This window comes from Furipterus horrens, unplaced genomic scaffold (genome assembly GCF_987537825.1).
Source record: "Furipterus horrens unplaced genomic scaffold, mFurHor1.1.pri manual_scaffold_5, whole genome shotgun sequence".
Taxonomy (NCBI): Eukaryota; Metazoa; Chordata; class Mammalia; order Chiroptera; family Furipteridae; genus Furipterus; species Furipterus horrens.
This window is the reverse complement of record NW_028327175.1, coordinates 134,431,925-134,458,407: the sequence shown is the minus strand read 5'-3', so window position 1 is coordinate 134,458,407 and position 26,483 is coordinate 134,431,925. Positions and strand designations below refer to the sequence as shown.

Here is a 26,483-nt window from a genome sequence, read left to right as displayed (position 1 = left end):
TTCAAACAGGCCACAAGTAGATCTGGAATCTCAATTGCACAAGGCTTCTTAAAAGTATAGTAGTAAATAAATACATAAGTATAGTATATATAAATGTATGTATGTGTGTGTGTGTTGTGTGTATGCATACATGCACATGTGGAGGTGTGTGTGGGTGGTACATGGTGAAGTCAAAAGTTTGTGAAATGTGTCAAGAATGCTTCTGTCCAATTTATGAAATTAACTGGTAACAGAAAAAGAAAAATTCTCTCAGTGTGGAACAAGGCACAAGCAAAAGAACTGAATGATATGGGAAAAGAGCTGGGAATCTTTATCTCACACTTACTGGTAATGGATTAAAATTCTGGTCCACGAGGTGATTGTATCCGTGGTCAAAAAATGAGTGCCGTATCACAACATCAATGCCCTGATTGGCCAGCATTCCTAAAGTGTTCAACCATCTAAAAAGCAGGGGGAGAAAGCTACATCAATACATTTTAAAATGGCATGTAACAAGCTCTACAGAGACTGGCTAACACACACATATACACTAACCCCGCCACCACCAAATTTACCTCATACTTTAGAGGAGAAGATTATTTTAAGCATTGAATACACAGCTGGAAGAGATTTTAGAGATCATCAAATCTAACCTCTCATTTTATAGGAAAAGAAACAGAAGTCCAGAGAGTAAAATGAATTGCCCTTGATCATAAAATAGCTTGAATAATGACTTATCTCTTATTCCTGTAATCAAAAATAAAATGAACACCCTAGCCACTTGTAAGCCTTATTATTGCCCACCCCCATGCCCCCCGGCCACAGGATACACAATCACAGGAGCACACACACTATACTTTTCATCACTGAAACTCTGCTTACACTCTATCACTGTACATGCACCTTTCATGTGTCTCTTACTCAGATATTCCTATGACCTGTCTGAGAGTGGTCCAGTCATTTGTATTACTCATATATTACCATCAGCAGTCAATGCAATAATAATTGTCCTTGGCACTATAACTATACGGAATTCGAGTATGCTACCATCATATATATGTCACAGTAGAGCACCTGCATTGCTCACTTATCACACACCCCAACTATGCCAAACACCTACCTTCCAGGGCATGTTATCTTTCAAAAATGCTCTCCTCTTGGTTCTTCCAACACCCATGCTAACTCTGCCTTCATTATTTACAAATTCAGTTCATTTATTCATTCATGAATTCATTTACTTGTTCTGTTTGTATTCCTACTTCTAAAACTTAGGGAAAGTTCTAATTGTAATAGTATGTGTAAGAAGAACTTCAGTCTTCTCAGTATAAAAGAGAAGGCATTTCACAATCTTTCCTCAGCATATGTGTCTAGCTTCATCTTTACCTCTTCTTTCCCCTTCTCTCACCCTAAACTCCATTCCCTAGACTCTAATCCACATAAAACTACTCTTGGCTTCCCCAATACACCATGCTTTCACATGCTTACCTGAGGCTTTATATATATTTTAGCTTCTGTTCAGTATTTGCTTTCTGTCTTTCCCTAACCCACCCATCTGGCCCATTATTTTTCCATCTGTTAATCTCCAAGTTAAACGTCACCTCCTTCTAACTTCTGCTGCTCCTGTCAACAGTAGTACCTTCCTCCTCTGTACTTTCCAGAACTCTTATTCATACCCTTTTCCAGCTCACTAACTGATAATTACTTGCTTACTTCTCTGCCATCTCCCAGTTGGTTATAAACTCAGCAGGAATAGACATACGTGTTAGCTTTGTACCCAAAACACCCCACAACAGTTCCTAGTACACTAGAGATGCTCAATACTCTGTATTACGCTGAAATTGATCTGGAGAAAATAGATTCTAGGAACTTGAAGAATCACCATTCAGCATACTAGGGACAAATTATGCATAGTTATGATTTCCCAAAGCTCAAACCATATGGAGCTCCAAATTAGTGACCTATAGAATTACTGGAATAAAGAGCATTGCTAATTTTTATATTATGAATGAATATCATTGATATTTTCAAAATTTTTCACAGTGAGAATTATATTTTATTCGGATAAAAACTAGCAAATATTTGCTGATAATTAGAGTTACAAATAAAAAACAACAAACCACAGAAATAAAAGTTTTAAATGAAAAAAAGAAATGTAACAATAATATAATAGAGCCTTTTTTGTTGTTCAGATTAGGAAGTTATAACCTAGGGAGTAAAAATTACTTTTGGAATATCACATTGTTAAGCTACCTGCCTTTATTATTTTTTATTAATTTAGCAATCTTGTGAAATCAGGATAACAGGTTTAGCTTTTACTTTGAGACACAGTATTAAATGTCCTGTGGTAGGACTATGACATGAATTTTGGGCAGATACCTCCTAAAATAGTGCTCTCTTAATGAGAAAATAGCACAAATACAACACAGTCTATATCTAACAAGTATTTATTTATAAAAACTAGTGTGTTTTATTCTCCTGTCTATCCCTATCCTTGTTGAAAGAATGAAGAAACAGAATGATGAGTAAATATATAATCACATGTATGTGACACCCATTACCTGGTAGCCTCTGGATGTCAACACAAGACCATATTTTGGTATTTTTATGTATATAAATATCCTGCTTGTTCATTTGTTCTTTGTTCAAGAGTATTGATTAATAAGCTGTAAACACCAGGCCTTGTTCTCAGCATTGAGGATAGATTTTAAAAAATGCTTGTGTGACCATGTAAGTCATTTGTAAAAAACACCAGATATGTATATACCTGTACATATACACATTTACAGGGATGGAAATCAAATTCTTACTTGTGACCTCTACAGAGCCTAGCACAGTCACCTGCAAAGATGATATATATATATATATATATATATACATATATATATGTATCTTAACTATGGAATATATATATGTCGTCGGCAGCCGTCCGTCTCGAGAGACGATGGTGTAGCTTCTCAAGAGTCCATCTGCACCGCCGAGAATGGCTGTGCAGTCCGACTCGGGAGTGACATCGTATCTGTCTCCTCCCGTGTTGAATCGACATCTTGCGATGACGCTGAAGCTACAGAGCCTGGGCAGGGTGATATGGAGGGTCTGCTGTTGCCCATGCAGCAGACCCCCCCTCTCTTCGCAGCTGAAGGGTCCAAGGGAAAGACGGAGTCAATACAGCTTGGCTTCAGGTGCGCCGCAGGAGTTGCCGGTGTTGACTACAACGTCAAACCGCCTTAGGGACTCCGGCTCCGGATTTTCTGTCAGGGTTTACTCCCTTAGCCCTTCCCCTGAAGAGGTATGCCGCAAGGCAGCGGAGGTTTTTTGGAGTCAGAGTTTTCCTTCTCTGATAGGAATATATATATATTCCATGATTAATTAGCAAATAAATGCTAATTAGTAAATCTGATTGTTTTTGCTAGTATATAGGGAGTTTTTGAAGGAACTCTAACATGAAAGGGATGACTATGCATCCTCCCCTCCAAATCCACATCCTATATGGCATGCACATTCCTGCAGCATTCAAAAATGACTATAGCCAGAGCCCCTGCTTCCCCATGGCTGGGTGGTTAGTAGTGAAGTTATCTTCATCTCTTCCTGTAATAGGAATACCTGCGATGTGCCCGACACCACTAGAAGCTGGAGCCACAGTGTGTGCCAAGAGTATATTGCAGTGCACCAGAGAATCTCAAAGCACTGATGGGAAAATCACCCTTGAATACTTGACTTTAAAGAATTCTGATTCATGACTGCATGGGTATGTGTATTAGTAAGCTCATAGTTACGCCATATATTGAAAAAAAAAAAAGCTATAAAAATGTCTTCTTTCCGAATTCTTGCTTTCTGGAACTTCCTATTATGCTTTACTTTTTTTACCCCTAGGAAGCAATTTATGCCCCTAGAAGAGAAGTGAACTCAAAGGGCACAATGCTGGGTTGCTGCCACTGGAGTTTAGAGCAAATGGGTGATAATAAAATTAGAAAGAAGATCAGGAGCAGAATAAGCTACTTTTCATATGATCTGTGCCAACTAAGCAATGGGTATCTGAACTACAACTAAAATCTAAACAACTATGTTTATCTGTGTTCTGCAAAATAACAACAGAGATCTACAGATATTTATTTGGCATCATGATACTCATGAAAAGACAGGTCTCTCTCGAGCTCCCTCCATGGAGGTCTGTGGTATTCCTCATTTTACATCATCCCCTAAAGGGAACAATGCTCAGTGCAGCTGGACTGATAGCTGAGCCCCACAGCAGAGTTCTTCTGCAATAGCTTTCCAAAAGCCATTCCTCTGTAATACTGACAGCCAATCTGACTTCTTACCATTGCCCCAGGGCTCACAGTGAAAGCCAGTGGGAGTGTATTTTTGGAAGAAGACTCTCAACAACACTGTATCAAATGCTGATTCACTCCATTGCATTAATCTGAACTGTGTTTATTAACAAGTGCTCTGTGTCACTCAATGTTAGGGGCCAAGGACACGTGGATGGAAGACCCAAGGTCTCATAGTGTATTGACATTGACTCATTATCTTCCTCTGCACTTGTAAGATTCCATCTGTAAAGGCAATCTACTTGACTGGCCTGATTTGTCATCCACAAATGTATCAAAGAAGCTTCTTTGGAGGATCTTGCTTGGCCAAAAAGCCAGGATCATGGGATTAGACCAGACAAGGTTAGTCTGTGGTCCTGAGGAGTTCGTCCCTGCTATGTAACACTGACAGGCCAGTCAGAAGCCCTTATTCTTCTGGCTTAAATTGTTCTCCAGACACCTGTAGGAGCCTTCAAATTAATTTTCCCAACCCTTGCCTCCCCAAACTCTTGAGTGTTACTATTGCCAAAGCCAATGTTTTAAAATACAGGTCAGATGGTTTCTCTCTCCTCCCCTAAAATCCTTATTGGCTTGCTGCTGGGTATAGAACAAGGTCTCATTTCCTATGCTGGGTTTTTAAGGACTGCCATGACTTGATGGTAAACCCCCTCCCTAGTCTCAGTCCCTCTACACCCCTGCAGGTGCTGAGGCTTCTGTCACACTTAGCATTTCCCCTCCCCCCCATTCCTGCAGCTGAGAATGCTCCCCTGCCATCACCACCTTTCTCCATCATAATTGGTCCCATTCAAATGCCACTTTTCCCATGAAACCCTTCCTGATCCTCCAAGTGAGAGGAATTCTTGGTTCCTTTGCATGTCTATCACTTTTCTTTTATAGACAGACTCCGTGAAGCAGAAAGTAAGGTGGTCTGATATAGCGGCAAGGAGGCTGGACTCTGGAGCCTGCTGCCCTGGCTTAAGTCCTATCTCTGCAACTAATAATAGCATCTATCTCACTGGGTTGTTATAAAGTAATAGTATCTATTTCACTAGCTGTTACATTATTAACTACATATGAAGCACTTTAGACAGTGCAGGGCACGTAGTAAGCACTATAGAGTTAAAATTATTATCATTATGGCCTTTATCTTCTATGACTTTACTTATTTCTTGTCTCCCTTGCTCCAATGTTAAAAACCCTGTGTTACTCTTACCTGTCTCCCATGAACATGGTGAAAATTAGATGAGAAAATGTGTGTGGTCAGTGCTATGGTTTGCACTGGAAACAGTAAATGAACTTCTTTTTATTTTTATGACTACTGCTGCTACTACCTTGTTCTGATGCCTGTGTCTGACATTTTAATATCCAAAGAAGTCCCTAATCACTGTCTGTTTAATGGTAAACCACATTCACAAATAAATTGATGAAGAATATTCAATGAGAAACCAACTCCCTCCTCTCGTGGGCAGAACACTGAGAAACTGTCCTAGTTCACTGTCCTTTCCTCAAAGCGCCTGGGAGTGAAATTGCCAGTGTTACTCACAAGAATCCTGCAGCATAGGAATCTGATAGGTTGTTTGTGCCTCCAGCTGAGGTGGTTACCACACCTTCAAGCCAAATCTTCTTTCCCGGGGTGTATGTATTAACCACCTGTTCACACAACAAAAGCAGAAGGGGATGATGAGATTTTTAAAAGCTGTTCCCAAATGAGAAAAAAACACCTGTTCCCTTAAGGAAATTCCTTCAATCCCTTGCTCCCAGGCAGTAATGACCTGTGCTTCTTTTATGTTGATGCACCCCCCCCCACACACACAGCATTAATAAGGCATTCCCTCACTTATTGCAGGTATTATGTTCTAGAACCCCCATGAAGTAGGAACCTTACATTTATTCTATACTCTTAAACCAACGTAACTTTAACAACATACGTATACAGTACCACAAAATCCCGCGATATAGCGAAAAATCCATGATAAATAATTAAATATAATATTTTAAAAAATCCCATGATACAGTGAGGCTGTGATAAGTGAACCACGATATAAAGAAGGACTACTGTATATAAAAGGCACCTGCAGAGGACTTCCGGCTGAGATGGAGACCTAAACAGATATGCTGAGTCTCCCTCTAAACTAAGAAGGAATACAACTACCTCAAAACTAGAGACAGCAAGAAGTTCCAGAAAATTGGGCTGCATGTAAGTCCAACAAACAAAGATATAAAAAAGAAATACATACTCATCCAGACAGGTAGGAGGGGTGGAGCTGGGGCAGAGAGGATGTGGTGTGGTGGTGGCAGCAGCAGGCCAGTGGAAAGCACAGTCACACATTTTTAAAAATCAGGAGGGACACCTGGGGAGTGCTCCCAGCTCCTCACCAGACCGCAGAGCTCACAGTCCCAGCATTGGGGAAAATAAAGCCTCATTGCTTTTGACTGTGAAAACCAGTGGGGGTTGGGGGGGAGAAGGAAACTGCCTGTCTCTCAGCAGAGACTGCTTGTTTAAGGGGCCCCCATAGTCCTAGAACATCTGCAGACCCACCCACTCTGGGAACGACAGGCAGGGCAACAGCTAGAGAGGCGCTAGTCCCATACAAAGTGGGAGAAGTGCCTGGAAAAAGGGCGAGTGCTGAGCAAGTGGCATTGTTCCCTCTCAGACCCCTCCTCCACAAACAGTGCCACAATGTGGCGAAATGGATTGCCCTCTACTGACGAATACCTAAGGCTCCGCCCCTTACAATGTAACAGGAGCAACAGCTCTACCTAAGACACAGAGGCAAACAAACACAGAAGCCTGTCAAGATGAGGAGACAGAGAAGTATGGCCCCAAACAGGGAACAGATCAAGGTTCCAATAGGAGAACTAAGCGACGAGGAGAAGCCAACCTAACAAATGAGGAGATAGTCAACCTAACAGATGTGGAGTTCAAAACACTGATGATAAAGATGCTCACAGGCTTAACAGATATGCTTAAGTATGGCAAATGCATAAGGGAAGAAGTGAAGGCTATGCTAAATGAAACGAAGGAAAATCCACACAAAACCAATGGTGAAGGGAAGGAAACTGGGGTTCAAATCAATGATTTGGAACATCTGGAAAAAACAAAAAACAAAAACAGTCAACCAGTACAGAATGAGGAAACAAGAATTGAAAAAATGAGGAGAGGCTTAAGAATCTCTGGGACATTTTTAAACGTGCCAACAGCCAAACCAGAAGGCTGCCAGAAGGAGAAGAGGAAGAGCAAGAAATTGAAAACTTACGTGAGAAAATAATGAAGGAAACTCTCCAAATTTGGTGAAGGACATAGACATACAAGTCCAGTAAACACAGAGAGTCCCAAACGAGCTAGATCCAAAAAGGACCACACCAAGACACATCATAATTAAAATGCTAAAGGTTCAAGATAAAGAGAGAATCTTAAAAGCAGCAAGAGAAAAGCAGAGTTTCCTACAAAGGGGTGCCTATAAGACTATCAGCTGATTTTTCAAAAGGAACTTTGCAGGCAAGAAGGAAATGCAACACAAGAAGTATTCAAAGTGATGAAAAGCAAGGACCTACAACCAAGATTACTCTATCCAGCAAAGCCATCATTTAGAATGAAAGGACAAATGAAGTGCTTCCCAGACAAAGTAAAGCTAAAGGAGTTCATCATCACCAAGCTATTATTATATGAAATGTCAAAGGGACTTACATAAGAAAAAGATCAAAATTATGAACATTAAAATGACAACAAACTCACAAGTATCAACAACTGAACTGAAAAAATAAAAACAAAAACAAACTAAGCAAACAACCAGGATAGGAACAGAATCATAGGTGTGGGATTCATTTGCAGGATTATCAGCTGGGAGGGGGAAGGGGGGAAAATGGGGAAATGGTGCAGGGATTAAGAAGCATAATTGTTTGGTACAAAATAGACAGGGGGAAGTTAAGGATAATATAGGAAAGGGTGAAGCCAAAGAACTTATATGCATGACCCATGGACATGAACTAAGTGCTGGAGGGAAGATGGGTACTGGGAAGTGGGGAGCAAAGGGAAGAAAACATTGGGACTACTGTAACAACATAATCAATAAAATATACTTAAAAATAAATAAACTGGGGGGGGGGCAGAGCTAACAGAGCATGACAAAAAAAAAAAAAAAGAGGCACCTGCAGAAGTGCCAGTGGGACTCCTATGGGCACACGAGTGGGACCGGGAGCCCACATTCCCCATTCCCTTGCTCCACATTCCCCTTTCTCCTACGGGCCTTTGAGTCAGTCCGAGAATTGCCTCTCCCCTCCACCCCTTTCCTTCTTTGTTCCCTTGATAAACCCTTTTCCTGATCCCACAGTGGTCTTTGGGTGATTTCTCAGAGCCAGGCTGCCCTGACAGAAGCATTTTTAAGATGGCAATGAATTCTGGAAACCTGTACTCAATCCCACATGGGTCTTGGTAAGAGCTTTATGAACTATGTCTCAAAACTGTCACCTAAGGGGGAACAAAGGGAAGTATTTATTCCTTGGCTTGTATTCTCCAAAGGTCAAGACTGTTAACCCCTCCCCACCTCCCTCCATTTTGTCGTACAGGCATGAGTGCTGAGCAGGTTCCCTGTGGTTCCATATCTTTGCCTTAGAGAAGTCCCCAGACAGGAAATGTAGGGTGAGGCCCTATTGTGCCACACCAGCACCACGCTGGTTGCAGCCGGTGCACCTGCCTAGCTCTAGTCTTTGCAGAGATAACGAGAGCAGCAGGTGGGACTGAGAGGAGGCTGGTTATGCACAAGAGGCACTGGATAAATATGATAGTGTGTTTAGGTAGGTCCCATGGCCCACCAACTCCTCTCCTGTACATAGAGACCAAAGCAATTTTCCCTTACGTTTCTAAGGAGACAAGTATTCGAATGTTCACTATGTCATTGTTTGTAGCACATGTCCATTGCTAGAGGAACAGAAAGTAAAATGTGGTGGGTACATACTATATAATACTATGCATCAGTTAGAGCAATAAATTCAATGTAAAGCCAGCAACATGAACAGGTTTTAAAGGTTCAACAGTAAGTTAAAAATATAGCAATGGAATGAGATTTATTGTACAGTATTATTTATGTAATTACTCATTCACACCCAATAACACTAAACAGTATGTCTCTTAAAGATGTGTATCAAACACATAAGGAAGACATGTATTCGAGGGAGGTGCATGTGGGTGGGGATTGGAGATGAAGGTAATTAAAACAAAGCAGGTCTTTGCATGAACTGATGATGATAGCTTCCTATAATTCAGGAATATGATTTTAATTAATTCTCTGAACCTCAGATTAAAAAAAAAAAAAGCATATACATGATGTAGCATGTATGTCAGAACTTTCCTTTTCCCAAACTCATCAGCAGACATCAGCAGATAACTTAGTTTATTTCTTCCTAGGTGCAGCTCCCTGCCCTTTTTGCCATCTATAGAGAATTTGTAGTATTTGAGACCAGTTTAAAATCAGATTTGGCAAATTGCTTGACCTTTCAGGAATAAAAGTGTAAAACTATTTCAAAAATTTCAGATAAAATTAAGAGAGCAATCAAGAATGGAAGAAAAACCCTGGAAAATAACAGTGGAGGTCAAATTATAATGTTGCTAAGGATTAAATAAGAATTCACTAGGCACCCAGAAACAGAAAAGTCATCAAGGATACCACAGACTGTCCTGTCGCCCCTTTCGACACGACTCACAACACCTAACCCACGTAGAATGGAAAATAATATCACTATGAAAATCAGGAAAACACCTTAACTAATCAGAAGACAGAGCCATAGGGTGAAATTAAAGGGCTACATCAACGATCCCCCTAAAATATACTTGTGCGGGAAGACTACCTGTGCTCTTGATTAACTTTGTATTTCTTTTATGACTAACTACAGCTGAGTAATATAATTCTGTTTTTCTTTTTGTCTTCTAGGATACTTGGAATTTAATTTTTGCTCAAAGACAGACAGTGAAATGAGGCAGTTAGAGAAAAGGGGGATGGTTAAAACAAAACAAAAAGGTAAATACCACAGTATGCTGAACCTTGAAAACCTTAAATGAAGTGAAAGAAGCCAGACACAAACGGCCACATATACAATTCCATTTGTCTGAAATACCCAGAATAGACAAATCCACAGAGACAGAAAGCAGATGGGTGGTTTCCTAGGACTGGAGAAGGAGAGGGCGAAGTAGAGAGGGGAGAGGACAGGGAGTGACTGCAAATAGATATGGGGTTTCTTTTGGGGATGATGAGCATGTTCTAAAATTAAACAGTGGTGATGGTTTCACAATTCTGTGAATATAGTAAAAGTCACTGAACTGCATACTTTTAAAGAGTGAATCTTATGGTATGTAAATTATATCTCAATAACAGTGTGTGTGCATTTTTAATATTTAAGTTACCTAGTGATATAAAGCATTCAGAAAAGTGTCTGCTCTATGGTAAGCTCTTGAAGTGTATATCAAAATTATCTAGACCTCTCTGCTTGTCCAAAGCAAAGGTGATTATATCTGAATCAATCTAACATTAGAGCTGGTTGCTTTTCCTATGGACACAACGCTTGTAGTGGTAGGTAACAGGCCAGGCATATGCTAAGTAGCAGAGAAAGGCCTGTTTAGAATTTAAAATGCACATGTTTATTCACATTACCAGAATTAGCATTCAGAGTACTTCATTTATCCATTGTCAACACAGGAGTAATTCTTGTCTTTTGAGAGGAAGCCACGTGAACAAAAAACACACAGTGAGGTAGAACTTTGATACAAAACCTAAACGAGTTACATGTAATGGTCTGTGGAAAAGAGATTCCTAGAAAGTACTAATGGTAAAGATTCTGTAAGCAGGTACAGATCAACAAGGACTTTCTGGGCATTTACAGCTCTTGTAACATGGTGAGAGGCTTGGTGAAAGGCGTGTCTACCATGAGCAGAGAAAACCATGACGGTAATGTGGTGGCAAGGTACTGAGGCTGGGTGCTGGCTGGGACTGAGGAGGAAAACAGTGCGGGCAGTATAGGAGAGAAAAAGAATCAGGAAAACCAGATGTAACCACCTGCAAAATTCCCTTAGAAAGTGAAACTCTAAGAAACTGAGGGCTATAGTTCAACCCTGCGGTTTTCTGCATAAATATGATTCTCCCTGTGCTGGAAGAGAGAAAATTGCAGGATTGGAAAAAACAAGGGTACGTTCCTGGTGAGAAATGATGTGCCAATGAAGGTTATTTTAAGGAACACCCTGTCTGGGGAGGGAGAAGGGCAAATGCTGAGATTACTGATATGAGGGCAGAGGGAGAGGCCCAGTGGTTGGCTCTCTGTCAACACTTCTTTGTTCTAAATAGACTTCAGCCGTAGGGCCCACGTAGCCAAGGGAGTTTGGGGGCACCGACATGGATCAGAATCCTTGGGCCTGCAGGGGGCAGGGTGGTGTGAAGGGAAACCCCGCTCTCTGCCCTCACATTTTGGGTTTAAGGGATCAGGACTATTTCAGGGGGTTAGTGTGAAGGAGGAGGGGTGAGAGGGAAGAGAGAGGTTGGGAAAAATAGCACTACTTTTTTTTTTTTTTTTTAGGTTTTATTTTTTCTACCACTTTGAATTTTTTTTAAAGGAAAAACAGTAAAAATAGAAAAATAACCATTTCCATGGCGCATTTTCAAAACTGGACTTCCTTTTCCTGTTTCTCCAAAACTGACCTAAGTCTTTAAAAAAAGACTCGTGAGAGCCTGCTCTCAGCCACTGGCTGTGCAAGAGATGGTAGCCTTGTTGTAGCGGACATGTTGTTTATGGTTATCCAAACCCAACACCTTCCTTAATGAGAAAGGAAGCAATAAAACAGGAACAGTGGACAGGCCAGCTGGGCTAATCAGCCCTGGCAGGAGGCCCACCTCCAAAAAAAGCTGGAGTCCATTAATTCCAGCATCTCAGAAACCGACCTTACCCAGGACCTCAGGAAGAGTGGTAGCTCTCTAAGAAACTAGAAGTGGTCCCCTGTATCATTGGTTCAAAGCTTCAGGAAGCTTCTTAAACTTTACCTATGCACAGAGTGCCTCTGTCTCTGATCCATATTATATTTGTAGGAGGTCCTGGTTAGAGTTAAGTAATGTTCCTATGTTTCTTTCCATCCTTTTTTTTTTCTCCTTTCCATCCTTCTTGTGTGTTTTTGACTCTGAGCTACCTTCTATATTAGAAGAACAGGGGATCATTCCAGTCTGTCATCTCCTCCCCCTCTTCTCCTTGCTGAGTGCTAGATCTTATCTTTTATCCCTTGGTCTTCCCACCAAGTCCATCCTCCTCTAGTCCACTCTCCGCACTGCTGCGTGGGGTCACTGAGAGAGTCTGTGAGATTCGTTAGGATATGTGCTACAAGTAACTTGTTTCTCATGAATGTAAAAGCAATGATCTGGGGAATGATTTACAAAAAACAAAAAACAACAACAAAAATAAATAAAAAGGGGGAGAAAGAGAGGATTCAAAGTGGCCACAATAGCATTCTCTTCATTTACCAGAATTACGAAATGTTTCTTTAACTGAAAGAAAAAAACAACAACAAGAAACTAAGGAGCCAATAACCGCACACAACCTATGGTCTCTTTCATCCATTTCTCCATGGGAGTATGTTAGACGTCATGAAACGACAGTGAGAACGACTGACCCATTGGGATGCGATGCCAACTGCTTTAATTAACTTGTATCTAAGATCCTTCATAAACCCCTTAGCTACCACTTCTGCCATTCCTCCCTCTCCACAGCACAGAATGGACTCATTATTTTCAACTACATAGTCTTCTTTTAGGTATTCACTGATAGCCTTCTCTCCTATCCATTCCTCAGCCACATTGTCTGATTTTTTTTTTTCACAGCTTAATTCATATTACCTCCTCTGTGAAACTTTACTTCAACTTTCAGAAAATTAACTCTAGCTTCTGGGGTCCAAAGTTCTTTGAACCTGTCTTTGACCTTGACTTTATTATACTGAGTTGTAACTTTCTGTTTGCTTATTTGTTTTCCCTCTTATATGCAGCTTGAGAAATCCACATTTTCCCCCTTTTGCATACCTTATAGAATGCTTATTAAATACTTATAAAATAATGAGATAATGAAATAATGTATGTGTTAATAAATGAGATAACATTTTACTGATGAGAAGGCTGAGTTTTAGAGAAGAGAGCCTCAAAACCATAACAGCAAACAGCAAATCCTTACAGTTGCAGTTCAGGGCTCTGCCCACTTTATAATTGAATTTTTCTGTTTGAGCAGACCTAGAAGCTTCTGGTTGACTAAACTGCTTCCATATTTAATATGTCCTTCTTAGGTTAGACAAGCTGGGCTATTCTGAGCTCAGCCATTCCAATATCTCATCACATTATTCTTGATTTATTTCATCTGTCTAATGTACTTTCTGTCAGTTTCATTAATTTTTTTTTTCTGTATAATTTCTTTTTATCATCTCCCTGTTCCGGAGTGCCACATTTGCCCATTTTCTTTGGGTATTAGATCAATTTTTAATTTGTGGCTTCTGTGTCATTTTTAGGATTTAAAATTGCATTCACTGTTCTTGTTATCTCAAACCACAGAAAAAGCAATTGAATGTAATTGCAAAAATATATAAAATTAAAATAAGACATACGCAGAAAAGATAAAGTCACTGGGGAGGTGAGGAAATTATGAGCATATGCAAAAACATGACAAAGAAAGTTTCATAGAGCCTCAAAACATGCTCAAGGGTACATGTTGGTGGAGGAAGAGATGGGACAGCAGGTACTCTCACCGAAATCAATCATCCTCCCTTTCCCAGCCTTTTCTGTGACTAACTCCTTGCTCTTACTGGACAGTCTCCCACTGACAAATGGTAAGTTCTACCAGCCTCAGAGGTAATTTCCTCTCACTTAGGACAAACCCTATGACCTCCCCATGTCCATGTGAGGCATTGGTAAATCACCCCAGGTTGCCTCTTCCTTCTGAAGAAGCTTTTTGCCCCAAACAGAAATTTGTTCCCAGGGCCCTTCTTCCAATGTCCATGGGCAGCACATAGCTCCACATTGTCACTGCTTAGCACATAACAGGGCCAAAAGCCTATGCACATGAAGTATATAAATAGAGTCCAGTGAAAGAATGCAAATCACTCCCTGAAAAGCCTTGTCCTCTTCCACAATCTAATTTAGCGGTAATATTAGATGCTATCTAACATTGTGGTTCCAACTTCCATTCAAACTGGATTTCTAGAACACCCACCCCAGATTATGTCAGTTGATTTGGGGATTAAATTGATGTTCTTTCACCAGGAAATTTCTGTATACTTCTTTAAAAACCTTCCTAATGTTGGGTGGTTAGGAATATAAATACTATATGGTTAACAGGTATGGAAGATGCAGATAGTGTATCGGATGAGAGTGTGGGCTCTGGAGTTAGGTGAGCCTGGGTTTGAATTCTAACTTTCCTACTTAGCAAGTGTGACCCTGAACAAGTCACTGGTTTCTTCAATGAGTGAGTAACATATGATGTACTTAATAAATGGCATTTATAATCTAAAAGGTAATACAATTGTATTTCTGGAAGTTAATGATGCATTTTTCACATTTTAATGGTTTTGTAATCAGGATGTTTTTTATAATCATTATCAAAAGAAACCAGCTGTTTACTCTCTCCCACAGCTGTTATTAATGATGGTATATGTTATAATTATTTGCATTTAAGAATCAAGAAAATATGGTTTACGCAATGAGAATAACCTCAACTTTGGATCTTTTGTGGTAAACATACCTTTCTAGTTAGAGTCCCAATTTGTCATTAGCGTCTCCTATATGACAGAGCAGAGTCAAAGTTTCTTTTGGGTCATACTCTCCAATTTGCAGATGCAGAGCCAAGTAGAGCGACAGAGGCTAATTTACTGGGAAGCTCTGGAAGCTTTCACAGGACTCGACTAACATCCTAGGCAGGCCCTGGTAATGTGTTCATGTGATCAGGTGTATTTCTACCATGTGAAAATCTGTTTTGTTTCTTCTTCTTAAAGAGGTCCCCATTGTATAAGCTTCTAGCCACATAAAATTCAGAATCACCCAGAAATGTGACCCAAGGTGTTAGAGCGACACACAAAAAAACAACAACACAGTTTGTATTTGGGATCTTCTAACTCTCCTGAGTACTTCCTTGGGCTGTGTTTCTCTTCCCCTCAATTAAAACCTGCTTTGGGGAAAAGGCATTCTATTTGATATTAGCACCATTGCATGACTTTAAACTTGTGTGGTTTACTTCTTCTTGGGATATTTACATTTTTTATATACTTATTCCACTGTATAATGAAAGATTACTTTTGTAAAATGAAATATCTGGAATTAGCAAATAGAGTACAATGTTATTTTGAGCCACAAAGAGATCTTTCCTTCATTCCTAAACACATACCCAGAAGACAATCTCATAGTATGCCTACATGTAACCATAGTCCATTTACAGCTGCCTAAATCAATTTCTATCTATTCAATACTATGCTAGAAAGTTAGTAGCAGATTAGATTCTTCTGTGACTAGATCCAAATGTGAACGAGACAGAGACACGAGTTTACTTCCGCTACACTTCCATTATTTGATTCTGCTCATGCGGCTTCCCCCCTGCCTGCCTGCTCTCCTCCCTCTGACATTTGCTGAACATCTGCCAAGTGATAAGCACTATGGTAGGCACTGGAGCATTGAAATAAACATTCAACATTATTGAATGAATGAAGATCAATCGGATACTGATTTGTGTGGTGATACTACTGTTCTTAACCAAGTAATGTGTTTTCATTTTACAGTTTGCTTCATTAGAGAAAGTTAATATCATTATCCTCATTTTTTCCTCATGAGCCCAGTTATTTTATGAGCCTGAAGAATAACTGTTATCCTTTTACCCACTTCCCTCTTGATGTACTAATGGGCTCAAATAAGTAGGTAATTCAGAAGATTGGGTGAGAACAAAAGTTTCTTTTTTGAACTATTAATTACTTTAAAAGAATTAAATATTCCTTTGCCTCACATACTTTCATGATCCTGCAACTAAGATATAGTGGGAAAAGTGGCATAATTTTACTGCAGTTATTGAAATTTCAGGAGTTAATCCTTATTAAATGTTATCGTCAATCATAAGCAATGATAATATTAGCAAAAGAATGATCATGCACTATGTATACCATACCCTCTACCATATACATCTACAACCAGGAGTCCTCTACTCACACCTTGAGAATCCTATAAATAAGAGCTTGTCTGTCCTTTAGGTGTTAGACCTAACGTTAACTTCCTCTAGAGGACTTCTTATATTTCTTTTCCTTTAGAAGGTAGGTATTTCCCACTATGGGCACCCATGGCACCCTGTATGTCCCTATTATAGGAGAGAGACATTATTATTGTTTGCTTTGTTAAGTATTTTCCCACCAGACCACAGGTTTATGAAGACAGCTACCACATCAGTCTTGCTTACCATTTTATCCCAGGATCTGAAAAATACCAAGAATGGTATAACCAAATAATACATGAAAGAAGAAAGAGAAGAAAGAAGGAAGGAGGAAGAAGGAACTTTTCTACTATTAGGGAAGCCACTTGTGAGTGTATTTAGTACTTGAAATGCAATCATATAGACAGTATTCTTGGAAATACTTCCCTTATGACTGGGATTTCACCAACTCCTTCCTGTGCTTATTGAATTGCTGAAAATAATAACAAAAAGTGTTATTTCCTCCTCTAATTCCTCTAGGAGATGAAGACACCAATCATTGAGTCCAAATTACTTAAGCCAAAGTGGTTCTTCTTGGTCCTTACATCATTGTTTTGGAGTGAGCCCAGCTATCCACACCATACCATCTGTACGGTATCCTAAACATCTCTTACTTTCCCATCTGACTCTTGCCTGTATTGTTAGATTCTAAGCTGTTTTCCCTTGACTCATCTCCCAAAGTACAGATGATTATCCTCATTCTCATGGAAGGGAGAGAGGGTGTGCATCAGCCAAAGACGTGGGTTGTCCAAACACTGTCTCTGTTTAGCTTTCAAAAGCATTATGTAGAGTTTCGTATTATAAGAATTCACCCACTGCTCAGAAAACTGACAATTATATAAGTGGCAGTCCAAATTTGGAAACCACAGCTGTTTCTAGCAGTCGAGTTACTGCATTTGAAGTGCCAAAAATATCACCTATCATACTCTCCAGGGTTAAAGAAAGAAGAAAGAGAAAAAAAGCAAAAAAAAAAAAAATGTTGAGGATAGAGGTAGTATGAAGCTTCTCCATTTACATAAATTATTAAAAATAACAACAATAATAAAAGCATTAAGAACTAGCATTCAACAGCAATTAAAACGCTTTACATGACCTTCCTAATCTTCCTAAGAGGCAAGGAAGATAGTATTCTTAGCATCTTCATTTTACAGATAAATAAATAAATAAATAAATAAATAAATAAATAAATAAATAAAAATACATATATATGTATTTGTATATGTATGTGTGTGTGTGTATTGTATATATACATGTGTGTGTGCGTGTGTGTGTATAGAATCGCAGAAATTAAATAATGCCCCAAGGTCACCCAACTAAGCCTGAACTCCAGTCCAAGCCACCAGACTTCAAAGGCTGTATCCTATTTCTTATTCAAACAGACTCACCACTGATTTATCTAACCAGTCCCATATAAATCCATTTTGGTGGGAAATCTACCCTTTTTCTTTCACTGTGGGCCTGGAGGAAGGTGGGGAGAGATGTTATTAGGACTTCTCTGAACTTCCCAAAGTAGAGAAAAAAACAAAGATTTCATTTCTAGCTTTTGGGTGTGGGTTCCAGGTATAAACATATTAAAATCTTATGTGGCTCATTTCTGAATGGATTTTGGGAGCTCTCAAGGAAGCAGGTTGGCCACTCTGCCCAGGCTTTCACCTTGGACTCTAATTTCCTATACCCCCTTCCTACCCACAGGGGACTTCAGGAACAGGAAAAGCAACTTTTTAACTGGCAAAGCTTGGTGACCCTTCTTTGGTTTCCTCCCAGCCCTCACCTCCCCAGGACAGGCCAGTGCCTGGCACATCCTGGGCTGTGGTGAGAGATTCTCATCCCGAAGGCCATAACAACTGGGTTCAGGCTGCTGCAGTCAATGGAAAGCCTATCCCATGAATCAAGTCTCAGGGAATCTGTGATCCAGTAACACCTCTAGCAGATACCCATGTAAGGCAATATCTGGCAGCAGCTTTGTAAAAGAGCTGGAGAGAGAAAACTAGTGAGGGAAATAACTAAAGGACTACTAAGTGAAACATGGATGATAGAACTTTGGCAGACAGTATTTTCCAAAAATAACTGCAAAAATATTTCTGGTCCTATATACTCTTCCAGAATCTTGCCACTCCCCCATCAAGCGGAGTTTATTTCCTTTCCCCTTGAATCTCTATCAGCCTTGGTGTGTGTCTCAATAAATTATCGTTGAAGCAAAGCCCTATGACTTCTGAGGGTAGGTTAGAAAAGGTGATACAGTTTCCATCCAGCTCTCCCTTGGACTTCTGACTTTAGAACCTTGGGAGGAAGCCCGGGCTGCATAAGAAGCTCATATGCAGGTAGTCCCACAAAGGCCCTAGCTGAGAGCTGGCATCAGCTAACTGCCACATGTATGAGTCAACAAGCCTCTGATGGTACCAGTGGCCAGCTTTGGAGTCACCCCAGCCTTTGAGTCTTCCAGTGAAAGCTTCAGACATCCTGGAAGAAAACCAAGTCATCCCACAGTTTCCTGTGGGAATTCCTTACCCACAGAATCCTTGGGTAAAATAAATGGTTGTTTTAAGCCACTGAGTTTTGGGGTGATTTGTTATGCAGCAAGACATAATCAGAACAGGAACTAAGGCCTGAGGGGACCTCTGAGCATATTCTATTTGTAATAGCCACATGGTAACTCCAGGCCCTAATGCTAATTTTAGCTGTCCCCTGTCAGGTACTTTCTGCATATATGTCATTTCCTTAGAGGTTCCACTCTTCCTCCCTGCAACAGCACTTTGCCCTCCTCAACCAAAAGACATGTTTTTAAAGGTCTGAATCTCAACTGTGCACAAGTCTGAGCCTTTTTTCTTAAGTTCCTTTGGCCTTGACTACTACACAAACCAGGAGGTAAGCTTAGCTGATGGTTAAGGAGTATACAGTGGTGGAGGGTAATGGCTCATGGGAAAAAAGAACCTAATTCCCAACACCTTCGTCTTAGTTCTGACTTAGACCTTTTTGTTCTACTTAAAAAATTACAGGACCACAGCTAGAACCTTCCCTGTCAATGCCATGATACCACTGAATCATTTCACTTCCACTTTGATCAAGTCAAAACCAGAAAAGTAAAAAATATAGGGACTTGTCAATCTTATACAATGTTGTAATGCAAACACTTGGAATAGTGCCTGGAATAAAGTAAGCACTCAATAAATATCTGTTGAACGGAAAAATGAACAAATTAATAAATGAGAGAAATCTCCCCCCTCTATTTAGAGAGCAAGACTTAATATTAGATTAGCATAATGTACTCAGAAAACTATAGTGTTCAATAGGTTGACATTGTATAGTATTAGGTAATATGTTTCTCAACCCCACAAAGGAAGCATTAAATCTCAAGGGTAGACACCATGTCTTTTTCCTTTTTGAATCCCAGCATCTGGTACTTTAGGACTTGCTAAGTGCTCAGCAAATATTAACTATTTAGATACTAAAAACTAAATGAATGTCAAACACTGACAGATATTTCAAGTCATGTAGTTCTCCTAGGCTTTGCCTAGAAGATGGCAGTGATAGATGAGGGTGCTGGACAATACACCTGAGCCTGAGAGAGAGAGAGAGAGAGAGAGAGAGAGAGAGAGAGAGAGAGAGAGAGAGAGACAGAGAGGAGAGAGAGAGAGAGAGAGAGAAAGAGAGAGATCAGACTGGGTGCAAAAGTCCAGAAGTCCTGAGGCTTCCCAGCTTCTATAATGCTTTGATAATAAGAGTACTCAGAGGATATTTGTAATCTGAGAATGACATTGGTATGAATGCAAAAATGGTACAGACTTCCACTTTAATAATCGAAAGTGTTTTTCTATGATTGCTCTAAATAGGATTTTATTTCACAGCTAATTTTATACATGAGCCATTCAATCATTTGTCTGTTCACTTACTTATTTATCCTATATTAATGGGGGGCCTATCTGTTGCTGTTTTTTCTGCAAAGATTTGTTTAATATGCTTAAGAGATAGTTGAGTGTTCAAAAAGTCCCCAGTTTCTGGAAAAGGATCTGACTAGGCAACAAAAGATGTGAAATCACCATTTCGTAGAGGCAGATGGAAATTGTAGACATATGGTCCTCATGATTCAGAATTAACTAATCCGGTATATTTCAAAATGTGGTCTACATTGGGTAGGGTCACTTAGATGACTATTAAATACAGAGATGTCTGGGATCCACTCTAGACACACTAAATCAGAATATCTGAAGTGAGATTGGAAACTTATGAGTAAGCTCTGGTGATTTTGACTGTACTCAAGTTTGAGACTGTTGACCAAAGGTGTCTTGTTAATAGGACCTACATGCAATTGTTTAATATGGCTTTCCTCACATCTCTCTTTGTTACTTGGATGATTCTAAGACATCTAGAGATAGTATAAATAAGGCTCACAATTGCCAATTCCCCAGGTCAAAATTTCACTAAATAAATGTAATTATTTTCTTCTTAAACTAACCCAAAATCAACCTCTGCAAAAAAGAAAGCAGTAAACCTATCCTTAAGAAACTCACAATTTAGAAGCAAACTATTACAAAACATTTGTTATTAAAATAGAGAGGCTTTTAAACCTTGGAACATCACGTCCAAATCTTTCTCAATTTGAAAAACAATGAACAATCATCAACTATGAGAGGGATCTCTGGACCATGCAAATCTGGACTATACTATTTTTCTTCCCTGGTTCCCACAATGCTGACATCCAGCAGGGCCCCTGTGACCTTTCCCTTGCCTTACCCCCAAACTGTCTCCTCTTCTTCCCAGGAGACTTTTACTCACTTTCTGAATTTTCCTAATCTGGTCAGAGAGTGTATCTAACAGGCGAGTTTTCAGGAAGTCCATCACCTTGACCACCCGGCCATCAATGTAGCAACTGGAATAAAAATAAAATAAAAATCAGACAAAATCTCGAGCAGGAAACTACATACACTTTGCTAGCCAGAGGGCTCTGTTGCCTGAGAAAAGAGCCCAGGGTTCTCTTAGGTTCTTATATCCTAAAAAGTTTGACCCTGGGTACTTTTCAAATAAATATTATACTTTGTCTTCTTTTTAAAAATTGTATTAAATTTATTGGGGTGACATTGGTTTAGTAAACTTATACAGGTTTCAGGTGTACAATTCTATAATAAATCATCTGTATATTGCATCATCTGTTCACCACCCAAAGTCCAGTCTCCTTCCATCTCTATCTGCAGGCTAATGTTGTGATTTTTTTTTTTTTTTCAGTCCTTGTCACATGAAACTGCATTGCCTGCTCTATAGGAATAGATAGGAATCCATGAAACAATAAAGGAGAAACCCTTACATTTTCCCCGCTAGGGAAAGTAATTTAACACACATCCCATACCATCCCTATCCCGATCTTAAAGTAATAAAGGTGTGTGAGAGGTCTGAAAGAGTACTCAAACATTTCTATAGGTTTCCTCACCATTAAATAAGAAAACAAACACCAACCACAAAAGTCTGATTTAGTGTAGTAAGTCTCGAAGGTTTCACCTTCCTGGGCAAAATACCCAGTAGTCAGCCTTCTTTTATTATCTCCAAAGTAAATGAATGGTGAATGAATGAATAAACAAACAAGTAAATCAGTCAGATAGATTCAAGTCCAGGAGCCTTCTCCTAAAATAGTACGAAGGCTCATGGGTATGTTGGCGAACAGGTTTTATGAGATAGTTTCAGTGAAACAGAAAATTGTGCTGATTCTATGCTGTGAACATATAACTCAAACAGTTCCATCCACTTCATTAGGAGCCTCTTTGTGAATTCTTACTCTGAAGTCTAAGCTGAGACTGGCCCAGGGTTAGGTGACTCAAACCTCAACACCCCCATCTTTACAAAATTCCAAATTAAATCAATTTAAATCAATGCTTATGGCTCTCAGATGCCTTTTCAGGTCTCATTGGCTGAGGGCTAATGATAGATTATTTAATTTTTAGTAGAACCATGTGAAAATTCTTTTATAATGTCAAATTCCCATACCAATACATGATGTTGTAGAATGGTTAATTTTTTAAAATTGTAAAGCAGGTACCCTGGTTGAAGTGAGGGTGGGAGATGAACTCCACCCACTCACCCTTTTCTGTGGCCTTCCTCACCACCCCAGACATCTCTACAGAATCCAACGTTGGTATATTGGAAAGATTATGAGTTTTGGAGCCAAAGATTTTTGAGTTCAAATTCCAAATCAGGTTATTTCCTATCTATATGATCTTGCACAAGATAGTTGGCCTCTATCAGCCTTAGTTTTCTTATTCTTAAAAGAGAGGTAACATATTTACTTCTCAGTCTTAACTAAATGTTAAGCACATAAACTTAAGTGTCTGGTACCCAGTAGGAACTGAATACCTCTTAGTTTTTTTTTCTAATTTCTCTAATTTTCAGCTCACAAAGATGGGGTCATAAACAATATGGGACTGACTAAATTAGTGAGTGTAGAATTCTAAAACTGGTATTGTATCAAAGCGTAGATGTTCTTGAAAATTTTTGTGGTTACTTATATTAGGAAATAAAACAAAACAATGACATGACCTTTCACCTTATTCCTGGTACAAACGCTAGACTGAGATCCAATAAACATTTATTATGTGCAACACAGAGTGCTAGGCCTGTCCACATCCATTACTTCCTATTAGTACTTCACTATTAGCACCTCTGATTTTTTTAAAAAGTTGTGATTAGATTACATGAAAGCTAGGCATATTAAAACATAGTGTTAAAATTTAAAATAATTCATGCAATGTTAATCTAACACACATTGAAAGACATGAATACTTGTTAGTATTTTAGACGATGACTAGGCATATGATAAAAATGGACTGTAATTAGTATTTTAATCAAATACATTATAGTTTTCTCTTTTCTCTTTGTTAGTTCCCAGTAAATATTTTAAACATCAACATTTATAAATTTTGCTGGCAACACATATAGTTAAATACTTACCAAGATAAGAAATTTCAGTTGTACCTTTTCAATATGTAGGATTCCCTATGAACACCCTCCCTATCTCACAAATCCATGGTCCAGGGTTGAGGGACCCTTCGCTCTTACCCTCCTTCCTTTTGTTTCTTTTCTTAAGTACAAGAACTTAGAGTTAGAAAACCTTGGTTCAATACAGCTTTGATGCATTACTTATTTGATAATTGAGTTTCCCCATATTTAAAATTTGTTTTAAAAAAAAGATAGTATTTTCACAGGTTTACTATACCAATCAAATCAGGGGAAAAAAATGTTCAGTGTCAGAACCTAGCACATAAAAGGAATTCAATAACCAAATCTAGCCTCTGGGTGACATAAGGGCCCAATGTGGCAGTGACCTAGACTGCAAGCCATGGATGCAGTGAGCAGGGGAGCATCTGTCTGGGGAAGGAGAGCATGTTCATCTACTGTAGGACAGGAAATGAGGGAAGTATGAAGCAGCAAGAATAGACATTGCCAGTGGGTGGGAGGCAGAGGGATGATGGGTGGAGAGGGCTGTGATTATGTTGCAAAAATATGGAGCTTGGAAAGACCTTCATGGTCAACCATGTAAGCTTGCTACATCAGCCCTGAGGAGTGATTCTCTAGGACAGGGAACCCACTTTCTAGACTACTAGTACTCCTCCACTGTACTACAGCTTGAAGCCGTGAAAGGCTCTTCTAACATGAGACTAAAATTTGTTCCCTCTTACTGTCCACTCAATCGCTGTTTTCTTAGACCCAAGAAAGAGTCCAGTTCCTCCTTCATTTAACACACAGGGGGAGAACTCCTGTAAAAACATCAGCGTAAGCTGTTTAGAGCCTATTCTTGGCTCCACATTTAACCTAACAAGCTGGATCCAATCATTCTCAGTTGGTCTCAGGCTATTTCTGCGGGCTGTGAATTATACTGGAGCAGGAAATGAGCCTGACAAGGTTATCTTATCGCAACAGTGTAGGTAAGAAGGAATCTGGGGCTAAGTAAGGGACGTCATGGAAAGAGGTAAAAGTGAGAGTCTGTGAAGGACGAAGAAAAATAAAATAAAGCTCTGTGGAGTGTAAGAAAGAGAGGAAGGGAATGAATGATGCTACGAGCTTATGAGAGAGACTGTTTTAGGGAACACTGCTGCTGAGGATGTGCAGGCCAATCAGATGAGGTTTTAGGCTTTTCCAAGGAGATGAAGGACTTGGTTTGAAATATCAAGGATGCAGAGAATATCAAAGAGGAAATACACAATAGGTAGTTGGAGATATAAAGAGGAAATACAGAGAAAAGTTGAGACAGGTAGTGTTGACCTGGGTGTCTTTTTCAGTTTATAAGCAATAAATAAAGCCATGGCTATATAAAGATGAGCTCCCAAGAGAATAAGTTAACAGAGATGTCAAACACCCTCTGAAATGCTTCTCAACTATGGCCCTCAGCATTGCCTCTACCTTTGGCCCAACTAAGAATCTCTCCCATCCTTCTCCAACCTGACCAGCATGGTATCTTTTTAATAACTGCAGTCTGAGTCACATTTGCTTATGGATGTCAGAGGAAGCCCCACATTATACTGAGAAGTTTTAGCAACTTTCCCTTGTAGCCTTAAACTCATGTTTATATTATACTGTGGAAGTAAGAAATTTGGTCCCCCAGAATTTAGTATCACTTTTAAGAGGGGCAATTTAGCCACAGGTATGAATCTGATAAATACCTAAGCCCCTTCCTTGGGAATCCTTAACAGTTAAGCTTTCTGTACCTTTCAGAAGCTGCTAAGAAAACATTCAACATTGACAATCTGTGCTTATTTTTAAAATTCCTTCCTGTTACAGAGCTTTGTTTCTTTGATAGAGGCGGCCTGTATGTAGTAAAGGGCCTGGCATATCATTTAGATTTGGATATGGAGGAGGTGGGGTAGCCTGTGGCAACCATTCGGTAAGAGCTGTTAAAAATGACGATGATTGTGATTTCTCACTAAGACTAGGTAAAAGAAGTAGAATTGGATTCCAGCTGACTAAATAGTGACCTGAGGGCAACTTTCTCTGCTTTTCTCTACTTTTCTCACTGGGAATGATAAAGATATTCTTAGCTACCAACCAGTCTCTCCACAAGAGTTCATTCATTTAGTAATGGCTACAAAGGTGCCAGAAGTCTTAAAAAAATCAGAGAAGAAAGGAAGGACTGAGGGAAGGAAAGAAAGGATTGAGAGAGAAAAGAAAGCCATCATTAGAGATACTTTGATATCGTCCACATATACCCTGGCAGAATGGTTGGTTCTAGAAACACGAAGACACACATTTAGGTAAATCATAGTCCTCCTCCAAGCTCTCTTGAAATTTCAGCATCTCTTGGAATCACACCATAGTATCTGAGCTGTTCAACTAAAAGTTGAAGCCAGGAGAGACTGTGCAGAAATGCTGGAACCTTTCTGTGTGGACAAATAGTCTGTCTGGCTCAATACCGGCAACCTTCACCCCTTCTTCTGCTGGTCTGTAGATTGGCAGGTAATATCAAGCACACATCTGGGGAGGTAGCAAAGATGACAGAATATACAAAGTAAATGGAACCACTTACCAATTCATTCACCAAATCTCTTGCCCTCCTTAGTTTTAAATTTTATTTCCAGTTTAAGATATTTCATCTTATTTACAGTTTTGCTTTTTATATGGACAACAGTGTGGGGATTATGGGAAAAAGAGGTTGGGGGCAGAGGGTCAAAAGAAGAAAATTGGGACAACTATAATAGCATAAACAGTAAAAAAAAAATTGAAAAAAAAAGAAAATGCACATAAACAACAGTAAAATATGAAAATGCAAAACCACGGATACGCCCAAACCAAGACCAACCCATTGTTAACATTTTGCTCTATACCCTTTCAGAGGTTTTCATAGTAAATACACATAAAATTTCCCATAATTAGTTATTTTTAATAACTTACTCCAAATCCTATTCTACAAGCATATAAACTTAAAACTGTCCCAGACTAGACTCCCAAACTCACTTCACAGGGATACTGACAGAAACATCAGAGACTCTG

At 39.4% G+C, this 26,483-nt stretch overlaps 1 protein-coding gene across 1 annotated transcript in view; it reads right to left on the bottom strand.

Moving 5' to 3' along the window:
• HPSE2 (heparanase 2 (inactive)) overlaps positions 1–26,483 on the bottom strand; it is a 631,267-nt gene that overhangs the window by 133,178 nt on the left and 471,606 nt on the right. Inside the window, exons 7-9 of the mRNA XM_090277853.1 lie at positions 21,291–21,384; positions 5,827–5,933; positions 326–440 (exon numbers count right to left, since the gene is read on the bottom strand). Coding sequence (XP_090133979.1) covers positions 326–440; positions 5,827–5,933; positions 21,291–21,384 — 316 coding nt within the window. The remainder of the gene's footprint in view (positions 1–325; positions 441–5,826; positions 5,934–21,290; positions 21,385–26,483) is intronic.